Source organism: Typopeltis vanoorti, chromosome 6 (genome assembly GCF_054136105.1).
Source record: "Typopeltis vanoorti isolate ZY-2024b chromosome 6, IOZ_Tvanoo_1.0, whole genome shotgun sequence".
In the NCBI taxonomy this organism is placed as follows: domain Eukaryota; kingdom Metazoa; phylum Arthropoda; class Arachnida; order Uropygi; family Thelyphonidae; genus Typopeltis; species Typopeltis vanoorti.
The window spans coordinates 101,503,708-101,526,193 of record NC_143554.1 but is presented as its reverse complement, the minus strand read 5'-3'; the positions used below and the strand labels follow the sequence as shown (position 1 = coordinate 101,526,193).

At 36.5% G+C, this 22,486-nt stretch overlaps 1 protein-coding gene across 2 annotated transcripts in view; it reads left to right on the top strand.

Moving 5' to 3' along the window:
• The first annotated feature begins 12,954 nt into the window (after window positions 1-12,954).
• Window positions 12,955-22,486, top strand: part of LOC150105757 (TNF receptor-associated factor family protein DDB_G0272098-like) — a 176,145-nt gene continuing 166,613 nt past the window's right edge. Inside the window, exons 1-2 of one of the 2 annotated variants that reach the window (XM_090394342.1) lie at window positions 12,955-13,092; window positions 19,135-19,271. In XM_090394342.1, the coding sequence (XP_090250468.1) occupies window positions 19,185-19,271 (87 nt within the window). In that variant the 5' untranslated portion in view covers window positions 12,955-13,092; window positions 19,135-19,184. Of the gene's footprint in view, window positions 13,093-13,282; window positions 13,436-19,134; window positions 19,272-22,486 lie in introns of those variants that run through there. The other variant, XM_090394341.1, reaches the window with a different exon arrangement.

The following is a 22,486-nucleotide window of genomic DNA, read 5'->3' as shown; positions in this document are numbered from 1 at the left end:
TGCGCAGTGGCTCAACCCCCCACCAGGGTGCGCCACCGTGTATCAGTCCCACAGACAAGAAGTTGTAAAACCTGTAGCCGATCAGTGTCATGCGTGGATAGTCTTTCTTAATCGGGAATTCTGTTTGTAAGTCCCTCCTCCCATCGAGTTTTTTTGTAACATTAGTTTTAAGCCGAATTAAATAGCTCCTGATAAAAGAATGACTTCTATCCCTTGTTCACAGTTAATAATCCTTGACTTTGAGCAGGTTCGCAATTATGATTCCACCTGTGGAGATTTTATTTGACTGCAAATATTCAAAATAAGTATTTCCAGGACATTTCTGTGTTGCAAATTAGTTTCTTACGAAGAAATATAAAACAAAGAAATAATAAATTCAAATCAACCCGTCATTTAGCATTTAAATTTTTTGCTTAATATTCTTAATTATACCTCCTTTCATCGAAGGATAGAATCCTTACCTAAGGCTAGGATCCAAAGTCCTTTAGGGGTCATTATTTATGGAGGATCATTTACGAGGACTGTTAAATATTAGAGTGGATATTAATTTTTTAAATATTTATTATTTTGTAATTTTTCACTAATATAATGTTGTTTGAAAGGTTTTTAATTTTTATTAGCATTTGAAAGATAGATGGATTTTGAAAATTGGCTGTTATTTTTATTTAAATTATAACTTTTTTCCATCTGATTGCCTGTGTGTGTGGGGGGGGGGGGGGTAGAATGACCCTCTTTATCTTTCAATCATACAATCTACCGCTGGTTTATGTACAACAAAATTACGTGCACCACTTAATGATATCGAGAACGTATGATTTTGAACCGCTGTTATAAGTCAATGAATAAAAACTAAACGTGTTTCTTTATCATTATATTTTTGCGCTACTCAATGATAATAGATATACCGGTAAAGAATTGCTAATCGTGAGTTTTCACTTCCTTTGACTATCATATAATCTGTCGATAATCAAAATTCTAAAATTCATTTTAATCAACTTTTGTTTTGATCACCTATGAATTTAAGAATCATGGGACCGATAGAATTCGAATCTTGACGTGCAAGGATTTAGGCAGAAAAAAAAAAGAAAAAAAACTTGATAACTGTCCTGGCCTGTTGGAAAATATATTCTTTGGATCTACTGAAAACAATGGGCCAGCAGTACCAAAAATAAATAAAATAATGTTTTCACACATGGCCACTTCAGAATATGTATGTTTAATATGCCTCATTCAAAGTTAGGAAAAGCATTTTAGATTCGCTAACGGTTGGTGATATCTTAACCCCCCCCCCTCCACTAGTATTCGTAATACGATGAGACTGAAATAGATTACAGTACTTGAACAGTGCCCACCGTTTCCAGGTCCCTGCTTCGCGTCTTTCCAAGAATAGTCGATTCATGCTGAAGGGGAGAAAAAAAATGAAGGACGTCCGAATTGGTCGCCAACACGCGAAATCACGTGCTTTATAGGTAAAATTTTCCAACTGTTATACAAGCAACATAGTTAACTACAATAATCATAAAAGAGAAGTTAATTTTCCGACTGGTAATAATAAACAACTCATCCCACTATACGGACTGATTACCCTATTATCGGAATGGATTCTTCTTTTTCTGAGATGCGCAGAAGTGTCGAGGGACCTCAAATCGGTGGGCGAACTATACTCGCCTGTTGCACAGCGTTATTTTTTGAGTTGAGTAAATTTGAGCTATCGTTTTATTTCATTATTTTAATTTTGCTTTATTTTTAATATTTCAGTAATGCATATAATTTTAATGGATTTCGTGGAATATTTGATTCCCCGAGTTCAAATCGGTATCGACGATGTCTTTGGCTGTAAACGCCGGTTCCTGATCTCGTCTAGGATGCGAATAACCTTGGATTTTTAAACTGAAAGTAAATTTGCCCGCCTCATATGAAGTTGGCAAAGGTTTACACTTTGCAGCACAGTTTTCTTTTTCTGTAAAACACGCATACAAATTGACCATCAAAACAGACGTAATTCTGAACAGCAGTACTTGCGTCGGTCGTGATTCAGAAACCTCATCGAACTCGAATCTTTACGTGTAAGGATTGAGGAAGGAATAAAAAAAAAAACAAGTTATCAAATCCAAGGTTGATTTCTTAGAACTTTGTCCTTCTAAAGGTGACAGCAATTATTTATGATGGAGCAAATTATATACGCCTAGGAAATAACTGTACAGGAAACGATAGTTTTTTTTGAATCTACTCAACAAAAATTGCAATCTGCACATTACTCGTTGTAGATTTAATGGAAACAGAGCACAGTTTGAAGATCTAAATAAATCGTTCTTCCTAAAATTAATCGGTAGTGCTTAATTTAATTTAATTTTATCCCTCTGTGCTGCTATTTATTGCCACTAATTCTACATAATGAATGAAAAAAAAAAGAAGGGAATTATGCAATTTTATGCAATAGGCTGCTTCTACTGATATTTTATGTCTGACATGAAACACATAACATATCAGATAGTGTAGCAGAATTATTACCAAAATAATAAAATGTAAGAAAACATAACCTGGAGAATTTGAAGAAAAATATTATTTAAAGAGAGCTTTTGATAGTTGTAAGATTAGGAGTCATAAATGATTCACTGGTTTTAAATTAAGCTACAATTTTTTTTATGTTGACGCAAGCCGAGATAAAATTTCCTCGAATAACAACTGTTGATACTTGCGTAAACATTTACGAGGATCAGGTTAAACACAGCATCGACCCTTCCCCATCTCAATCGTAAGCAGGCCGTAGAGAAGGTCAATATACGCAACATTAGAAAATGGAACCTCCAGAAACGGTGTTTCAAATAAAAAATGTAGCTTATTATCATAGCTTAGAATCATTTGATTCGTAATTATATCATTATCGAAATCTCCCTTTAAATAATACTTTCTTCTGTTCAAAAATTCCTTTGGATTGTTTTCTCTATAAATCTTTTTTAATTTTTTTTTTTTAAATATAATTCTGCTACACTATCTGATCAAAAAAATACCCGGACACCTTTTCATCCCAACTCTCATTGTAATCTGAAAGGCACTAATATGGATTTGGTCCACTCTTTACTGCTTTAACTTTAACAGTCTTCAATATTCATGGAAAGTTTTCCACTAGATTTTGGTACGCTGCTGCAGTTATTACTCTCGGTTTTCCCAGAAGAGCATTAGAGAATTCAGACTCGCAATGGGCAGTTCATTCCACAGGTGTTCGATAGGGTTGAGAACTCTGTGCAGACCAGTCAAGTTCTTTAACTTCCATTGCATCAAACCAGTCCTTACTAGACCTCGCTTTATGGATTGGGACATTGTCGTAAAGTGCCTTCACCGAATTGTTGCGATAACTAGCAAAGGCTGGTCGATTGGTAGAGCCCCTGTTACTAATGGCTCACGCAAGTAGTAGGGGAGGCACTAGTGACCAGATCAAGATCAAGATAAGATAAGGAATCGTGACATGATTGGTTGATGACGTCATTGTGTGCATGGCTTCATGGGTCTGGAATGTTTGGTATTTCTGTGTGGGCAACTGTGTCACTGGCTTCAGCTCTTTGGGGGGGGGGGGGGTGGGGGGGGGGGGGGGTGGGGGGGGGGGGGGGTGGGGGGGGGGGGGGGTGGGGGGGGGGGGGGGTGGGGGGGGGGGGGGGTGGGGGGGGGGGGGGGTGGGGGGGGGGGGGGGTGGGGGGGGGGGGGGGTGGGGGGGGGGGGGGGTGGGGGGGGGGGGGGGTGGGGGGGGGGGGGGGTGGGGGGGGGGGGGGGTGGGGGGGGGGGGGGGTGGGGGGGGGGGGGGGTGGGGGGGGGGGGGGGTGGGGGGGGGGGGGGGTGGGGGGGGGGGGGGGTGGGGGGGGGGGGGGGTGGGGGGGGGGGGGGGTGGGGGGGGGGGGGGGTGGGGGGGGGGGGGGGTGGGGGGGGGGGGGGGTGGGGGGGGGGGGGGGTGGGGGGGGGGGGGGGTGGGGGGGGGGGGGGGTGGGGGGGGGGGGGGGTGGGGGGGGGGGGGGGTGGGGGGGGGGGGGGGTGGGGGGGGGGGGGGGTGGGGGGGGGGGGGGGTGGGGACCACACGGAAATACCAAACATTCCAGACCCATGAAGCCATGCACACAATGACGTCATCAACCAATCACGTCACGATTCCTTATCTTATCTTGATCTTGATCTGGTCACTAGTGCCTCCCCTACTACTCACGCAAAAAGTTAAGCAAGTTTGAGCGCAGTTAGTAGTTGGAAGGGTTCAATCCAATCGTTCGGTGCGGTTGGCACACTCTCCTTCGATAAGTATTTGGACTCCCTGGAGGTGTCACATAAATAATAAAGTTGGAAGCACAAAACTGCCTAGAATAGCATTATAGAATGCAACATTACACTTCCCATCATTGCTAGGAGTCCAGCCCGAAGTATAAAAAACAGCTGCAAACCATCTGCTGCCATCACACGAGAGAGTGTTTGCAATGCTCCAGATTCCACTGGCGGCGAGCTTTATACCACTCGACGATTGCTGTGGTTCTTGCTGATGTTAGGCTTGTATGCTGCTATGTGGCTATGAAAGCCTATGTTCTTCAGCTTCATTCGAAAAGTTCTGGTGCTAGTGTTCCAATGAAAGACCTCGGTAGCGAGCGTTCAACGTAGAAAGAACAGTTACTTTTTTCGCGTCTTTCAGCACTTAGCGGTCCATCTCTGTGAATTTATGTGACCTATCTGGTCACGATTGTGCTTTTGTTGCTCCCAGGCTTTTCCACTTCACAATAGCATCAATTTTGATCGGGAAAGCTGTCTCTAGAGATAAGGATAACTCTCTGTTAACCTTATTTATTTCATAGAGTGCCTGTTCAACGCAGTCTCAAAAATGTCTCAACCTTTGACGATAGTTTCTTAATTTCAAACTGAAATATTTGGCAGTATATATTTATATATTTGGCAGAACCATAGCAATCGTCGGGTGGTATAAAGCTCGCCGTCAATGGACTCCGGAGAATTGAAAACGCATTCTCTCACGTGATGGCAGCAGATGGCTTGGGGCTGATTTTTATAGTTCAGGCTGGGCTCCTAGCAATGATGGGAAGTCTAACGTTGCGTCTATAATGTCATTCCAGAATATTCTGTGCTTCCAGTTTTATAGCAACAGTTCGGTGAAGGTGCCTTCTGAATCGATACGACAAAGTCCCAGTCCATAAAGCGAGGTCTAGCCAGGAATGGGGTTTTAAAGTACTTACTGGTCTTCATGGAGCTCTGATCTCCAACGTATCGAACAGCTGTAGGATGAACTGAAACCGACTGTGAAACAGGCCGAATCGCTGAACGTCAGTGGCTGATTTCAGTAATGCTCTTCTGGGAAAAATTGGAATTGGAAAAAGGATTAAACAAGAATATAATTTTGGCATTAATTTCATTTATAACCAACTGAAAAAGAAACGTATTTATATTGTTGTAGTGTAAAAAGAATTTTCGCTTGACAACGAATTCTCTGCAGCAAGCTTTTGTACACAACTTAAAACTGCTTTCTTTACAATTTTGTAGGCAATTGTAGCTACTTCATATTACTAACATCATCCGCTTACTTTGTGGGATTTTGAGACAGAGTAGTAACGTCCGCTGTTTAAAGATTTCACTAGAAAATTAATCTGCAAGAATGTTAGCAGAGTGATCAACACACCAAGTGAAGTGGACATTACTGAACGTGAAGAGGTAATCCGGTTTTGGTTACCTACAACTGTCTCAACCACTACACGGAACTTCTACTAAGAATCATCTCCATCAACGCCATCTACCGCCCACCTCCACCACAACTAGTATTTTTTGTCTGTAAATTGCGTGTGTTCTGAAGAGCCGATTTGTCTGTATGCAGGATGAAAAACCCGAGTTTCGGAAGAAAAACCCTGCTACCTCCGTATGAGATCGGCTAACTCACCTTCGATTGAAATCGTCTAGATAAAGATTCCTCCCGTCGCGACGAGAATCGAACTTAGGCCTCTTCCAATCGAAGAGCGCAATCTTCCGTCGTTCTTCCAATTGCGCTACGGAGGCGCTTAAAGCGAAATAGAAATACAAATCTCTCACGCCAATTTCGTGTGATAAAATGAATTTTAAAGTTCCATAATCGTGATGTTGAATTACGGAAATATTTTTATCCATGAAGTCATATCCGTATTTAATTTTTAATGCAGCTATTTGCAGCAAAATTTTAATTCATTTTCTGTCCTTTTTCTTATTAATTTCATATAAAGAAATCCAAATTATTTTTTGAATTTCATACAATTCAAATATTTTTTGACAGATATTTTTTAAATACTGCTCTAATGTGTAGAGCAGTATCTAAAATTACAAAAAGAAATTTATATTAAAATTATCTTTCTTATCACCTATATGTGATTCATCACGCGTTTCATAATCAAAAATTACTTTTCTTTGGCGTACTCGACTTTCTTTAAATTTAATTTCTATTTCTAATAGATTTGACAGTTCTTTAGTAATCTCAAAACAGGTATCAAATCCTGATATTCTCTGCTCTTAAAAGTACTGCACTAACTCTTTAATATGCTTAGTTGCCACGTCTATGGGAATTTTTGCGTTTCGTAATACTTTACTTACTAAATTAACTTTTGACAAAAGCTCATACCAAATTACAACGCTTAGTATAAACTCAAATGAATCTATTTGTTCATATATTGAACCCACTTCTACTTTGATAGTATTATCTGATGCAACTTTAGATAATTTTTTAGTGCATTAAAAAATGTTATACGATATTGTTATATATCTTAGAGTAGTTTCAAATACTACCGCTCTAGCGCTACGATCGTAAAATTTATTCCCTATACCAATTACTGTTTATCCTAATGTTATTTCATCGAACAACAGAACGGCCTTGTGCCACCGCACAGTTCGCAAACCCATGAATACGGCTCTGACAACACACACACACACACACACACACACACACACACACACACACACACATCAATAGCCTAGTAATATATATATATATATATATATATATATATATATATATATATATATATATATATATATATAGAGAGAGAGAGAGAGAGAGAGAGAGAGAGAGAGAGAGAGAGAGAGAGAGAGAGAGAGAGAGAGAGAGAGAGAGAGAGAGTTCTTTTAGCCCTAACTCACTGGAATATTGTGAAGATTATGAACATAAGCAGACATCATTGTATTAACCTAATAATTAATTACTATAATTATTAATAATACTTATTAACCTAATAACGCATCCTCTGTGCTTGGCAGTACAAAGATAGAATTACAAGTTCGAGTCTAGTCACCGACTTGAAGAACTTTTTCTAAGCCTTTCTTCGATCGGTTCCTGAGTTAGTCGATCTCTGGCAAGGGCAAGTGGATTTTTTTCCTCGGAAACTCGGATTTTTCATCCCTGGCGTAAACTCAAGAAAATCGACCGTAGAACCCATATTATTTCACACAGTAACATACCCTGTTAGGATCAGGTACCAAGAGATGGCAGCACTTGTTTTCAGCTCACTTCATCGGTTCGCTTATAATTAGTGACAGATATGGGCTGCTATATCTGATTGGCTACTGGTGGAGATTGAGCTGCCCACTCAGTTTCCAAAAGCTGGATAGGGTTTAAAAGCCCTCGCCTACTCCCTATAAGGTAATAAAAGGCGTTAGCTTATTATTATTATTATTTTATTCACATAATTGATACACAGTCAAAACAAGATATCATATACACAAAAATTTGACTGGTGATACAGAACAATTATTTTTATTATTATTATTATTATTAACAAAAGAACTTTTAGGTCCTAACGAAATATATTTTGAAAAAAATTATATACATGAACTATATCCTAGAGCCGTTTGAGGAAGAATAATTTCTAATAAGGGGATGAATTTAGTCCATTGTTTCTATTCAGACTCCAACAGTGAAGTAAAGTTTTGCAGCTTTCATTGTACAATAAGGCACCTAATAAATAAATACACTAATAAATAACAAATATAAGAAAATAACAATAAGAAGCTTCACTAATCTATTTGGGGAAAAAAGCATTAGATGAATTTTTAAATAGAAAAATAACTAAATATCAGTAAATGGTATAGTATTTTTATTAAAACTATGGCAACCTCTATTTAATTGAATATCATTCAATTACTGATATCATTAAATCTCACTAAATAAAAATTAATACTGTAAGGGTGTCAAGGTAAATCTGTTGACATTTTGGTTGCATTCATAGAGCTATGCTGCTGAGAAAGACCGTTACAAGTTCGATCTAGACTTTGACTAAAGGAACATTTTTAGGCTTTTCTTCATCAAGTTCCCATCTGAATCTTTCGTTAGTTGCAAATAATAATTTATTATCAATTTTTTATAATGTAGGCAGCCTATTTCACCTTATGTTAACTTTGAAGTTCATTACTTTTCTGCTTTACTAGAAAATAAATGTTCCTAAAGCAAACTAGTATTTGCTTGTACATACGCATATCTGTTTTATTATTGCTTTTGCTGAAGCAATTATAAATCTAAGACCCTTCCGGTGAAGAAAATCCTACATTCACCACTAAAGATCCACTAAGTATGAAATCCCTAAAGCCTTACCAAAGTGAGCAGGTGAGATCGTTTAGACCTAACTAAATTATAGAAGCTGGGAGGTGGCCATCTCAACAGTTCCGGATTAAACCCTGTAAAGACCCCTAGGTAGTCGAAATCTCGGAGCCCACCTCGCAAATTATTTCCTAAAATTTTTTTAATTTTACCAACCAACAATTTTAATAAACCAATTTTATAATCCAAAACACAAAGCTTTTAAGAGACAAACTGTAATGTGAACCCGATATCTATGGTTTATGTACTTTAAGTTGTTAATGGGTACATTACATTAATACAATATTTTCTCAATAGAGTCTTTAATGTAAAGTTTTCGTTTCTTTGTGTTGATTCATTTTTTCTTTCTTTTGGAAACAATTTAAGTAAGCTTGATTGTAATTTTCTTTCAAGATCAAGTCAATATTATTTTAATCGTTTGTCGTGGGGTCCCTAAACGGCGTGGGACACATTGGACAGTGACTACTCTGCCTATTAGGTAATCCAGCACTGCACCTCAACCCATTGCTAATCACAAATAATAATGACCTAGACTATGAATGATTTTAAAAGTCATCTAGAAAGAGAGCATGGCCAACAACTACCATAAAAAAGAGAATTCTGAATATGTTTCGGTAACTAGATTTGAACTTATAAGCATTCCTTCTATATACCTAGAGTCATGGTAGTCACCAAGAAGGCAACTAATGATTATTGATTACCAGAAGAATTCGAATTTAGTTTGTTTAATATTTTCAATAAAATAAATTACGGATACAGAAATAATAATGATCAATTCGCCAACAAATTATCCTGAGGGGGTGGTAAGGGAATAATCGTATGGATGACTTAAATTATCCAAACATTCCTCGGACAGAAGAAAAATCTCATGATAAGAATGAAGGAGACTTTATTTATGAGACAACTTTCTCAAGTATGTGAAAGAAGTAACACAAAGTAAACAAGAGTTAGATCTGATCATAGTCGTAGAGTCAGTAGGGGTTTGGAGTTTAAGACAAGGATGTGAAATTTGCTACCAGATGGTGGGTGATCATGCCATACTGTTCGAAGAAATCGCTAACGATACGAATGTTCCAAATAGGACAGGTTACTTAAGTACAAAGCTGGAAAATATGCCAACTCAGGAATGCTATGTTGAGTCTAAAGGACTCAGTTACTGAATGGTAAAGATATTAATAATAATACATGAAAAGCTTTGAAAAGGTGCTTAAATGAGGAAGTATCTGAAATGTGTCCCTAGAGATCGAAGAACGAAAAGGGTGGGGTAAAATGGATATGCACTATTATTAAGCAAGAGATCATAAGAACATGATGTGCAAGGAATACTGTGAGAATATGAAATATATGAAACTTATGAAATATATAAAGCTCAGACCAGTTACGAGTATTGTAATGAAAGCTAAATTGGAGTATGAAATGAAATTGGACAAGCTAAAGGCAACCCGAACTTTATCACTAGCTGCAAGTAAGTTATTCTCCATATTCTGAAAGCATTCACTTTTACCTGCTAAAATATATGCTTATCTAGAATGAAATACCCTAAGATGTATTCCGTAAACAACTCTAGTATGTCTTTCATTCTGACTACTCGACCACTTGTTATTCCATCTAGCAAGGTCACTGGGTCACAGTTATTCCTTCTGTGCCAGGAAGCATAATGAAACAGTTCCTTGGGATTATTCCTTGAAATGTAGTGTCAGTGTCCTCTGGTATTCTGTTCATACTATACTAGCTTGAACTTTATATTCCTCATGCAGTTGTCTCTACTTTTCACATACGTTTCCATTACCTTTTTTTTTTTTGTCTACAACTTTCTGAGCTCCTTAGCCATTCATTTTGTCCCAAATCTTTATTTTTCTCACTTAAGGTATAAAATTTGTCATTGCTATTAACAAATATTTCTGACTTAGCTCATCACTATTGACCTCGTTACTTTCCAATTCATCCATCTGTACAGCTGCAGGTTGATTTCTGGGAGTATTATTATTCACCTGCAACATAAGTTCTTTCTTTTTTATTACTATTGTCTGTCGATGAAATGATTATTTTGATTACATAATCACACCGAACACCTAGACACAAAAATGACATTTCAGCAAAATCAAATTCTCTGACACTATAACCAAATTCAAAACTCTTAATCCTTGCTCGTCTACTATAATGTCTTCTCTAAGACATTCGTACCACAAGAATTTCAAAAACTGAGTTTTAACCGTATGCTACTTCCTTTATTTAGTCACTATTACCATAATTGAAATAGCCTATAATAATCACCCACTCTCTACTTTACAAGTCTGTTTGCCTGAATATTTCCTGCACATCATTGTCTACATTCTCTGGTCTATATCATTCCACTAAATATCTGGTTCTGCCCCATCTCCATTACAAGTTCAAAGCCTTATTCATATCTTATCTGGTCCCTTAATCTGAGAGGGCACAACTTATCAGCTATTACAAGTAACATTAATCAACCGTTGCTCTTCCCCCCCCTACTGTCCTGCCAAAAAATATTATACCCTTACCCATTTTCTGCCAGGGTAGCATCCTCCATTTCACCAGTAATATATTTGCTGAGAGATTTAGTCAATCAATGACACAATTTCTGATACTCTTGACATTAATATAGAGAAAAAAAAATCTGATTGCTAATTCTCTTGTATGTATGCCAGCTATGCAAATACTCCTAGTGGCTCATATTATTATTATTATTTGTGACACCTCCAAGAAGTCTGAAGACTCATCGCGGGTGGACACCCACTGTACAACTCTCCGTCTCCACCACTGCCGAACCTCTACTACCAATGAACTACATCAGCGCCATCTACCGCCCACCACCACAACAAGTATTTGTTGTCTGTAAATTACGTGTGTTCTGAAGGGCCGATTTGTCTGTATGCAGGATGAAAAACCCGGGTTTCCGAGAGAAAAAACCCTGCAACCTCCATTACAAAGATCATATATCTTATTATCTTTACCAATGTTCATATTTTCCACATTAGACTATTCCTACTATTCTCAAACATCTTAATTTTGCCCTACAGCCCCACACTTGCTCCAAGGTTGCTGTTTTTTGAGCAAGTGTGGAGCTTTATTGGAGGACGTTATTATTATTACAAGTTATTATTACAAGACGTAATGATAACCTGCCCAAACACTTGCATTCTTCCATATTCAGTTGCAATCCATCACTAGTATACAGCTCTTCTGACAAGAAATACATTATTATTATTATTATTATTTTTTTTATTATTATTTCAAATATCCATGTATTTCTTCCTGGACATCGACATTCTGGAATTATGACTTTCATTATCCTCGTTCTTCTGCGCAACTCTGTATCATGGCGAGTCGGAATACACTCACTATCCTCACACTTTTTGGCTGCATCATATTCTGTAACATTGTTAGAGAATGTGCAGCCAAATTCTCACATCGGTTTGAAAAATCTTTTGCTACCCGATTAACATTCCTCTCAGGTTATTTGTACCATCCATAACTACTGCGTGTCCATCAAAGTAACGCTGTATTGTTTCCAGAGGCAAGCACTCCTCTTAACATTCCCACTGCCCACGCACCCACCCAGCATCATAAAAAAAAAAAAAATCAGCTAACGCCTTTTTATTCCCGTATACGGGGAGTAGGCGAGGCCATTTAGCCCTATCTAACTTTTGGAGACTGAGTGGGCAGTTCAATCTCCACTGGTACCAATCAGAGATAGATGGCCCAAGGCTTTCACTAATTAAGCGGTACTCAGTGAAGAGAGACGGCTCAAATGTTCCGCCATCTCGTGGTCCCTAACCCTAACACAATATATTTAATGTCTGAAATAATGTAGGTTCTACGGTCGATTTTCTTGAGTTTACAGGACGAAAAACAGTTTCCGGGAGGAAAAACCTGCTTGTCCGTGCCAGAGATCGACTAACTCGGGAACCGGTCAAAAAAAGGCTTAGAAAAACTTCCTCTAGTCGCCGACTAGACTCGAAACCACGTCATCCTTCGTGCGGCCAAGCGCCGTGGTTGGCAAACGCCACACTGAGCTATACAGGCTCTCATTGAATCTCCCTATACTGTATTATTTTTTATTATTTAATGATATTAATTATAATGATTTTATTGCTGGCGAAAGTAATGTAGTTTAATATATTATTAAATCTAGATATTAAATGAAATAATAGTAGTTTCTTTTTATGAATTTGTAGTTTTCAAGGATAATGTACCTATTTATTACTATGTTTCATTGGAGAGAGAGAGAGAGCGGGATTATACTGTGTGATACGTCGTGGTAAAGGGAAGACGAGATACGAAAATTCAGAAACTGATGTTACGTAATTCATAAATGAGCCTTTACCGGTTAACTTGAAATCACGTGGACATGGTTTGTCAACAGGTGGTTCCACAATTGTGGAAATTTTTCCCCGAAATGTGAAAGCTTTCCCTTTAACTTACGAAATTAGCTGTGTACTAATCAACTGGTAAAAACAATATTGATTTTATCAGGTTCCCAGGTAAAATCAATATTGTTTATTTATTTTTTAAAATTTTTATTATTATTATTATTATTATTTGTGTGTATTGTAATATTGCAAAATTAATGGATTTTTATTTTGGAAATCAGTAATTTTTATGAAATTATTATTTTTGTGATTATTAAAGAAAATAGTCTTTGAAAGCTATTGAGAGTAGTGATTTATTCTGATAGACTTCGTTGATACTGGTTTACCCAATAATGTAATATACCAACCCATTGTCAATATTCACTGAATGTTATGGTACAAATTGTCAGACGTGGGAATATAATAATAAACCTTGAAATGTGATGTACTAATTGGCGTACACTGCATTATTCAGGTGCGTGTAAGATTTTTAGTTTTGCTTTTTGGCGAAAAATTATCATAGTAGTTAATTATTGTATGTATAATTTTAATTTTATGTTTATAAATAATTTACAAGATATATAAGGTTTTACTGTGTTTTCTGCACACTCCATGTTCAACTAGACAAATTATGCAAAACTAGTCGGTGCATTTTCCAGTTATAAGTTATTATAACAACTATTTAAAAATTTAAACGATATTTTATAATATTTTTCTTGCATTAATATTACTAGCTGGTAATATTAGTAGTAAAGTTATTTTGCCATTCTATTTCTATTCCACTCTTGTCTGAATGTGTAATATATAATGACGTGCCTTTTTGTTTATGCCACAAAAGGCTATTTGTGCCTATAGTTCCAGAGAAATGGAAGATAAATGCAGAGGAATTTCTGAAGTAATTAGACTGGATGGTTGTCATGGGGGGGGGGGGGGGGGCAGTGGAGAGGATTCAGAGTCAAGTGACCAAGATGGTGAGTGGCCTGTGCAATGTTCCCTATGGGGATAGATTGAAGGTGTTTTGATTGCAGAAGTTGTTTGATAGGAGAAAAAGCGAAGGTATGATTAAAACCTTTTAAGCAACTTAAATGTCTCTTAGGATAGATGCGGGGGAAATTTTTCAGCACTTGGCTAGAGGGACCAGAACAAGGGGTCATCCCTGGAAGTTGAATAAAGCTGTGATTAGTAGGGAGTGTGAGGATTAGATTCTTTGTTTGGAGAGTTGTGAATGAGTGGAATGGGTTGCCAAAGTCTGTTGTTAGTGCTTTGTCTCTGTCAGTGGATTCAAGGAGAGGTATGATAGATTGGGTTTTCAGACTTCATGGAGGTGCCTGTACAGTAATAATAATATGTAGAAGAGAAAGAAAGTGATAAGGGAGCAAAAGGAAGTATAAATCAGGAAATGGAACTGAGTTGCAGCAGAACGAGAGGTAGCGAGACTATGGGAGTGAAAGGGAGTGAAATTGTCAATTGCAAGATTTGATGAAACAGTTATTCAAAATGAAAAATGAAATGAGAAATATGCGGATATTAGTGGAAACAAATGAAAGTGTGTAAAAGAATAGATGACAAGTTATTCGAGAATAGCAGTGTATTTAGATTCCATTGTTAGAGGATTGGTTAATGAGAGAGTCCATAAGAAAGGACAATGATAAAGGTAATTCATGCTTTAGACATGAGGAGGACACAAGCAAGAGAATTAGTGGTGGTTGTGGGGACAAATGATTTAGTGGACATAAGGAGAATGCAACAGCGAATATCAGGAGGTTATTGAGAAATTTGAAAGATAACAGTATAGTATGAAAGGTTGTCATTGTGTTGCCGAGGTATGACGATGGGTTGAGATAGAGAGTCAGAATTGTGAATGGTATGCTTGTGGAACTGTATGAGAAGGGAGTACAGTTTGTGGATGTATGGCATGTGTTTGAGGGTAGAATGGAATTATACAGACATGATGGTTTTCATTTGAGTGCTGCTAATGATAGCAGGGAATTGTACCACATAAGGTAGACATGAAAGAGGGAAATAGTGGTAATGGTTATGAGGCCGTGAGGTGGAGGTTGACAGTAAGACATATGTACTTGGATGTTGCTATAGGCCAAGGGATGTGGAGGGTGGTGATGAAGAAATATTTAAACAACTTGGGTTAGTGAACAGAGTAAGGATGATTATTATTATGAGCAATTTTAATTATGGCAGTATGAATTGGAATGAAGAGATAGAATTTGGGAATACAGGAAATGAATTTCTCGAGTTCTTGAGAGACAACCATCTCAGGCAGCATCTCGATCCTTATGTGCCATAAAGGATTGGACATAAGGATCGAGAGTTTTAGATTGCATCATTTCATCAGAGGATGTAATTGTGAGTGGAGTATTGCACTTTCCTCCAGTTGGTGAGAGATCATGAGGTGATCACCTGGGTGGTGGCTAGCCATATGCAGATTTCTGTAAGGAAAGGGCATATATGGATGTATAGGGCTAGTGATTATGACAAGCTTAGGAGACAGCTTGGTGCTATAGCATGGAATGAGAAGTTGAGTGATAAAGAAATGAATGCTGCTTGGGAACTGACAAATATATAACAGCATCAATGTATGTGAATGTATTCTGTAGGTCAAAAGATTGAATAAAGTAGGTGTACAATGGATGAATGAGGGACTTATTATACATGAAATCTGGAAGAAGGCACTTTGGAAACAGTACAAGATGAATGATGGTAATAATTAGTTACATGAGTATAAAGAACAAGACAGGAGAGTGACTGACTTAGTAAGGACAACAAAAGTGCAGAAATTAACAAATCAGGCAAAGAAACCCTAGAGTTTTTATTAGATGTGTGGCAAGTAGAATGAAGAATGATTATGGTAAGATGATGTTAAATGACGAAAATGGTAGAATAGCAACTGCTGCAGATGGCATTGAGGTATTCTATGATCAATTTATAAGTGTTTCATCCTCATCAGGGTGAAATCAAGAGGAGAGGATGGCTTATTTGTGAGCAAGAGGTATTTGAGGAAATAAATAAACTTGATGTCAATAAGGTGAAAGGATTTGATGACATATCACCGTACATAATGGAATGCTCTAGGGAATTGGCATGCCTGTTTAATAAGATTCTTACAACAGCACAGATTCCAAGGTAGTGGAAAGGAGCTAAAAATTGTTCCACTGCATAAAGGTGGTGATGAGACTGTAGCTACAAATTATAAACCAATGTGTGTATCTCAATTTGTGGTGAGGTACTAGAGAGGTTGGTGAGAAGTAGGATACAGAAAAATGGGTTGTAACAAAATGGATTTGTTAAAGGGAGATCATGTTTTACTAACTTATTTATGTGCTATAACAAGGTGACAAATGTCTTGGACAAGGGAGATGCATATACAGTGGTATACTTAGATTTTGCAAAAGCGTTTAGACTGCCACACAACAAGCTGTTAAATAAATTGAAATGGATGGGATTAGATAATAGAGTTCTGAGTTGGATCAGTGAATAGATGTCAGATAGGTATCAGAAAGTTATATATGGGGATGCAGTATCCCAAAAGAGGAAGGTCACTAGTGGTGTGCTGCAGGAGTGAGTTTTAGGACGATTGTTGTTCATGATATTGGGATGGGTTTTACTGGTGATACAGCTGTTTGCAGATGCTTCAAAATTGCAGAGAGCAATACACAGTCAAGCAGATGTTATGGGCTTACAGGAGGACTTGAATAGATTGCATGAATGTAGAGGTAAGTGGAACTGTCATCTCAATGTTGCAAAGTGTAATGGTTTGAGAGTTGGTAAGCAATGATGGGATGCAAAGTATACGCTTCATGGGAAAACTTTAAAGAAGGTAGAGGAGATGAGAGATCTTGGAATGGTGTTGGATAAAAAGGCCTGAAATTCAGGGTCCACATTGCATAAGTTGTAAAGACATCTCATCAGATAATGGCAATGATGTATAGGACCTTGATATGCAGAAATAAAGAGGTTATGATGCCATTGTATAAGGCTTTGATCAGGCCTCATTTGAATTATTGTGCACCGATTTGGTTACTGGGTTTTCATGCTGACGAGGATATGTTAGAAAGGATCCAGAGAAGATTCATAAAGGTGGTCAGTGGTCTTTAGAATGTGAAGTACAAGGACAGATTAAGAGAATGTAAATTGCAAAGCCTCATGAATAGGAGGAAATATGATTGAATTGAGACATATAATCTAGTCAGGGGTTGTTATCAGGTTGACATGGAAAATATTTTTCATAGAATGGGAGAGAGAGAGAGGGTGTGAGGTCAGGGAGAACAAGAAGCCATTCTGGAAACTGTACGAGGTGGGTGTGAGCAGAGAGTGAGGAAAAGGTTCTTTACATGGAGAGTGGTTGGTGAGTGGAATGCATTGCTTGAGTGTGTTGTGAATGTAACATTGAATCATTTTAAGGCATGGTTGGATGAGCTTTGTGTACAATACTCTGTATCTCCCATAGAGGTAAGATGTTAATAATAGTAATATCAAAAGCTTCTGCACTCATACATGACATTATCTTCATGCCTCATCTGTTTCACTATCCTTCCCAACAATTAGGCATAATCCACACCCTCAAGAATTAAGTATGTTCAGTTTTGAAAAAATGAAGACTATCTCAAGACCTGAACTTAGACTCACTCAGATTTATTTAAGCTTAATGGCTATTCCAAGGAAACTATTGACAAGATTTTATTTCCAACGCTGCCTCTATTAATAACCAGAATGTCCAGTATAGAGACTCAGTTGCCATTCTATATATTGGCAATCAACATTAAAATTTTTACCCTTTTCATTGATCATAACATTAGAGTGACCTAAGCTAATTCAAACCATCCACAACCTCCTCAAGTCTCCTAAGGACTGCATCCCCTTCTACAAAAACAAAGGGTTATATAGAATTCCATGCTCATTTGATTTGGCCTACATAGGGCAAACAAACTATGGATTTGAGTTGAGAAAGAAGGAACATATTTGAGATGTTGAGCATAAAAGAAAGGAAAGATCTGGAGGTATTAAAAAAAAAAAAAAAACATACTTCTGATGGTTACTATGCTGTTAATTGGAACTGTTTGACTATGCCGTATTTAAAAGAAACAAAAAATGTTTACTCCATGCTTCTTAAGTAATCAGTTATGGTTATCCATTCATGCAGATCACTGAATAAAAACCAAGGACTTGTATTAAGCAACATATGGAAATGACTCATTAAATCTTTTGAAATTATAGATTTCAACTTCACTAACAATTACCTTCAGGTAAATGCAGACAGTTAACACATACCACATGACTTTACATTCGTTTATTGAGATGAAATTTGTGTTTTCCTTGTAATGATTTTCAGTGTTTAGATAGCTTTGTGATTTATTTTTATATATGTGTATTTTATAAAGATTCCTCCCGTCACGATGGGAGGAATCTTTATATAGACTTTTTCAATCGAAGGTGAGTTAGCCGATCTCATACAGAGATAGCAGGGATTTTTTTCTCCCAGAAACTCAGGTTTTTCATCCTGTATACAGACAAATCGGTCCTTCAGAACACATGCAATTTACAGACAAAAAAATACTAGTTGTGGTGGTAGTGTGTGTGGTAGATGGCGTTGATGTGAATGATTGGTAGTAGAGGTTCGGTGTAGTGGTGGAGACAGAGAGCTGTACAGTAGGTGTCCTCCTGTGATGAGTCTTCGGACTCCTTGGAGGTGTCACAAATAATAATAATAAAAATATTTCTTATGTTAATTAAGTCCTTCATGTGGTTAACAAAGCTAACACCCTTGTTAACCAACGATGTTAAGCTTGTTTGAATTTAGTGCAAACTTTTTTTAGTGTCATGAAAAGAATTTTTTTGTGGACAACTTCAACTGATTAATAATCTTATTTTTAAGGTTTGTTTTTATTAATATTGCTGAGATTCTTATTACAGTGTTTTTTTTAGTAGATGAACTTAATCTAGAAAACTAATGAGATTTATGCAATTTTGATATTTGCTTCCTAATCTCACATGAAATTAGATTCTTAAAATTTCACTGCATATGAATTTTATATTCTTTATCCACTTTCTATATTTAATATTGTAACTGTGTAATAATATAAAATGATTCATGAAATATACAGCTGCTAGTCATCTGTGAGTAAAACTAAAATAATGACTTCCTTTTTGTATCTTTTCCAGGTAGTTTTGTAATTAATTGTCCACGTTATAGTAAAAAACTACCGTGAGAAATGGATGAACAGGTCAAGGATGAATGTCTTCAAAGTTATGAAAAGTGCCCCAGCTGTAGACGGCAGTTTATGAAGAAAGAAATTAAAGTACGATATTAAAGAATATAACAAATATATAAATATGAAAAAAAAAAGTTAATTATTGGATATGTTTTTTCTCCTTGTCCTCATTCAGCCAAACAATGTCATAACAGTATTCCTTATATAGTAAAACCGTCCCTTACAACATTTCACTTTACAACAATTTGCTCATACGATGATCTTCAATTTGTCTGACCAGTGTCAGATAATTCAGTGTTGTATTCACAAATATGACAGTTTTAGTGATATGATGCTGCTGTAAATCAACTGAGGCACAGTTTTCTGGACTCAGTTTGTTTGAAATGTTATTGCTTTCTACATCTTTTGTGTTTTGTTATTTTGCTGTGAATTATAAACTGTTTATAACTATTATAACTAATTGATGTTAATAATGCAAATAAAAATCAAAGTAAGGATACTGTTCTTCAGTGAAAAGAAGACTCATAAACCTTATGAGTCTTCTTTTCACTGGACTTATAAACTAAATCTTACATAGATACTAAAATTAAAACTTTTTAAATTTAGTGATGGTGTATCAAATGGTGAGATAAGCAGCATGCTAAACTTACCTTGCACTACTGTTATTGCAGTTATTAAAACAAAGATAAAATCCATAATGATGTGAAAAGTACTACACCAGTTAATACTATAATTATCTTTAAACATTCTGAAATAGAAACACTTTGTCATTTATGCACATATATTATTGCTTATAATGTTGTTAAACCCTCTTATGCATCTACAAGGTGTGTGTATGTGTGTTTGGGGGGGGGTGCCAATGATTCGCTATATGATGAAATTTGCTATACAATAATGATCTGAAACCTAACTTTGTATCATTGGGATACATCTGTACTTATGAATAACATACTTTTGTACAATTTCCAGGAAAGGCTTTGTTTTCAATTCTGTTTCTTTCCTGAAAAACTTCTTAACATAAAATACTTTGGCATTGTAGCAGGTTCATGAGTCAGTTAAAAAAAAAAAATAAATAAATAAAGTCAGTCGAATTTTTTTTAGGTATAAAAGTGTAACATCTCTACATATTTAACCATAGCAATTATTAAAATATTTGAAAAATTTCTGAACAAAGACAGTCCAATTATTGATTTATGGTATTGTTTTAAAATATGCTATGGTTATTATGCAAAACAAAATTTAGATGGAAGTTTTAAAAACAAGAATGCATTATAGCATTTAAGTGTCTCATTTTGAACCAGAACATTTACATTATGAAACCAGGTCAGTTTGTAGTTTTGTCCTAAGAATATGTGAGTTACAACTTTTAAATTGCTAATAACTTTACATATCCCTAAAATAGTCATCACCATCATCAAATTCCTACCATGATTTCCTCAAGGAGTGTACAGGATATTATAGTACTAAATGAAAAATTATATCATTACTAACATCCAATCTACAATTTTCCTCCAAATCAGTTTGTTAGTTGTTAAGACGCCAACATTATTAGATCTTATATTTCTATCTTCTAAGGCACTTTTTACTGTATTAATCCACCTATATCTTGGTCTTCCTCTGGGTCTTTTTCTTGCCAACCTGGCAGAGAACACTTGTTTTGCTATTCTTTCCTCTCCCATTCTGTTTAAATGATTATGCCACCTGAGATTAGCTCTGCTAACACATTCCTGGATGCTGACAATGTCAAGTTCTTTCTTAATATTCTCGTTTTTAATATGATATTGTCCTTGATGCCATCTGTTCATGCCCTTAATCTTTCTCAGGGCTCTCATATCTGCAGTCTCTAGTAAAACTCTTTGGTCAAATGTTTTACTTCTGACCCAGCTGTCAGATCCATAAGTTAAAATTGGCTTGAATGATATCTTGTATACAGCCAATTTAGTGTTTTGGCTAATTTCTCTCTTATTCCATATAAATTTATTCAGTTGACTTTCTACCATACCAGCTTTGTTGATTCAGTTGTCTATTTCCATATTTAATTTATCATCTTCACTAAAAATCGTGCCTAAGTAGCTGAAATGTTTTACTTGTTCTATAGGTTCTCCATTCATAATGCAGTTGCTATTGTCATTGCTTCTACCGATTTTCATTGTCTTTGTCTTTTTATTGCTAACCTTCATACCATATCTATTACAACAGTCATTCAGTTTAGTCAGAGAATCTTGTAGACTTCTAGCAGATTTATTTAGAAGTGTATGATCATCTGCATAAAGCAAAGAGTTGACATTAACAATTTTGATATAAGATTGAATACCACTTACTTCATAATGCGATCCATATAGGTAATGAATAACAGAGGGGATAATGTACATCCTTGTCTCACACCAGATTTAACATTAAACCATCTTCCTGTGCTTTTTTCAATTCTAACTGCTGACTTACAACTCAAATAAAGACTAAGTATTGCTTGATATAATGATCCACTGACACCATACAACTGTAGCGTTTTGAATAGTTTCTTTCTTGGCATCTTGTCATATGCCTTTTCCATATCTAAAACTTAAATACAGATCTTTGTTATATTCCCATGATTTCTCAACTATTTGTTGTAAATTGAAAATCTGATCCTGACAGCCTCTATTTGGCCTGAATCCATCTTGTTCTTCACCATCCTTCTCAACTGTTTCTCAAGTATAATTGTGTAAATCTTACAAGGAACACTCAGTGGAGAAATGCCTTTTGCAATTCTCACATTCACTTTTATTTCCCTTTTTATATATGGGTACTATGAGAGCTCTACTCCAATCATCTGGAATTCGTCTCTCTCTCTGTCCAGGCCTTCTGAACTATGCAATACAGCCACTTCAAGACTTTTATACCTCCATACTTGAGCATTTCTGGTCAAATATCATCTACTCCTGCTGGATTTCCACATTTCAGGCCTTTAATGGTTTTTTCTACTTCAAGTATGGATATCTATTCCTGACTGCATCCCTGTTGAGTGTTTTTTACCACTGTGCTCTCACTGCTTGTTTCATTTAGCAATGTTTCAAAGTAATTACTCCATGCTTCAAAGATGATCTGTTTCTTCAATTTTCATGTCACCTTTATCAATCTCTGATTCCTTTTACAGCACTCTTTCATACATTTCTGAGCTTCTTCAACAACCTTCAGAATATCTTGCCACCTTCTTGCTATTTATTATTTTTGTGTTCTTACAAAAGTCTTCCCATGACTTTTGTTTAGCTAGTTTTACAGTGTTTAGCTTTGTTACATTTCTCTCTGAATTTCTCTAAGAGCAC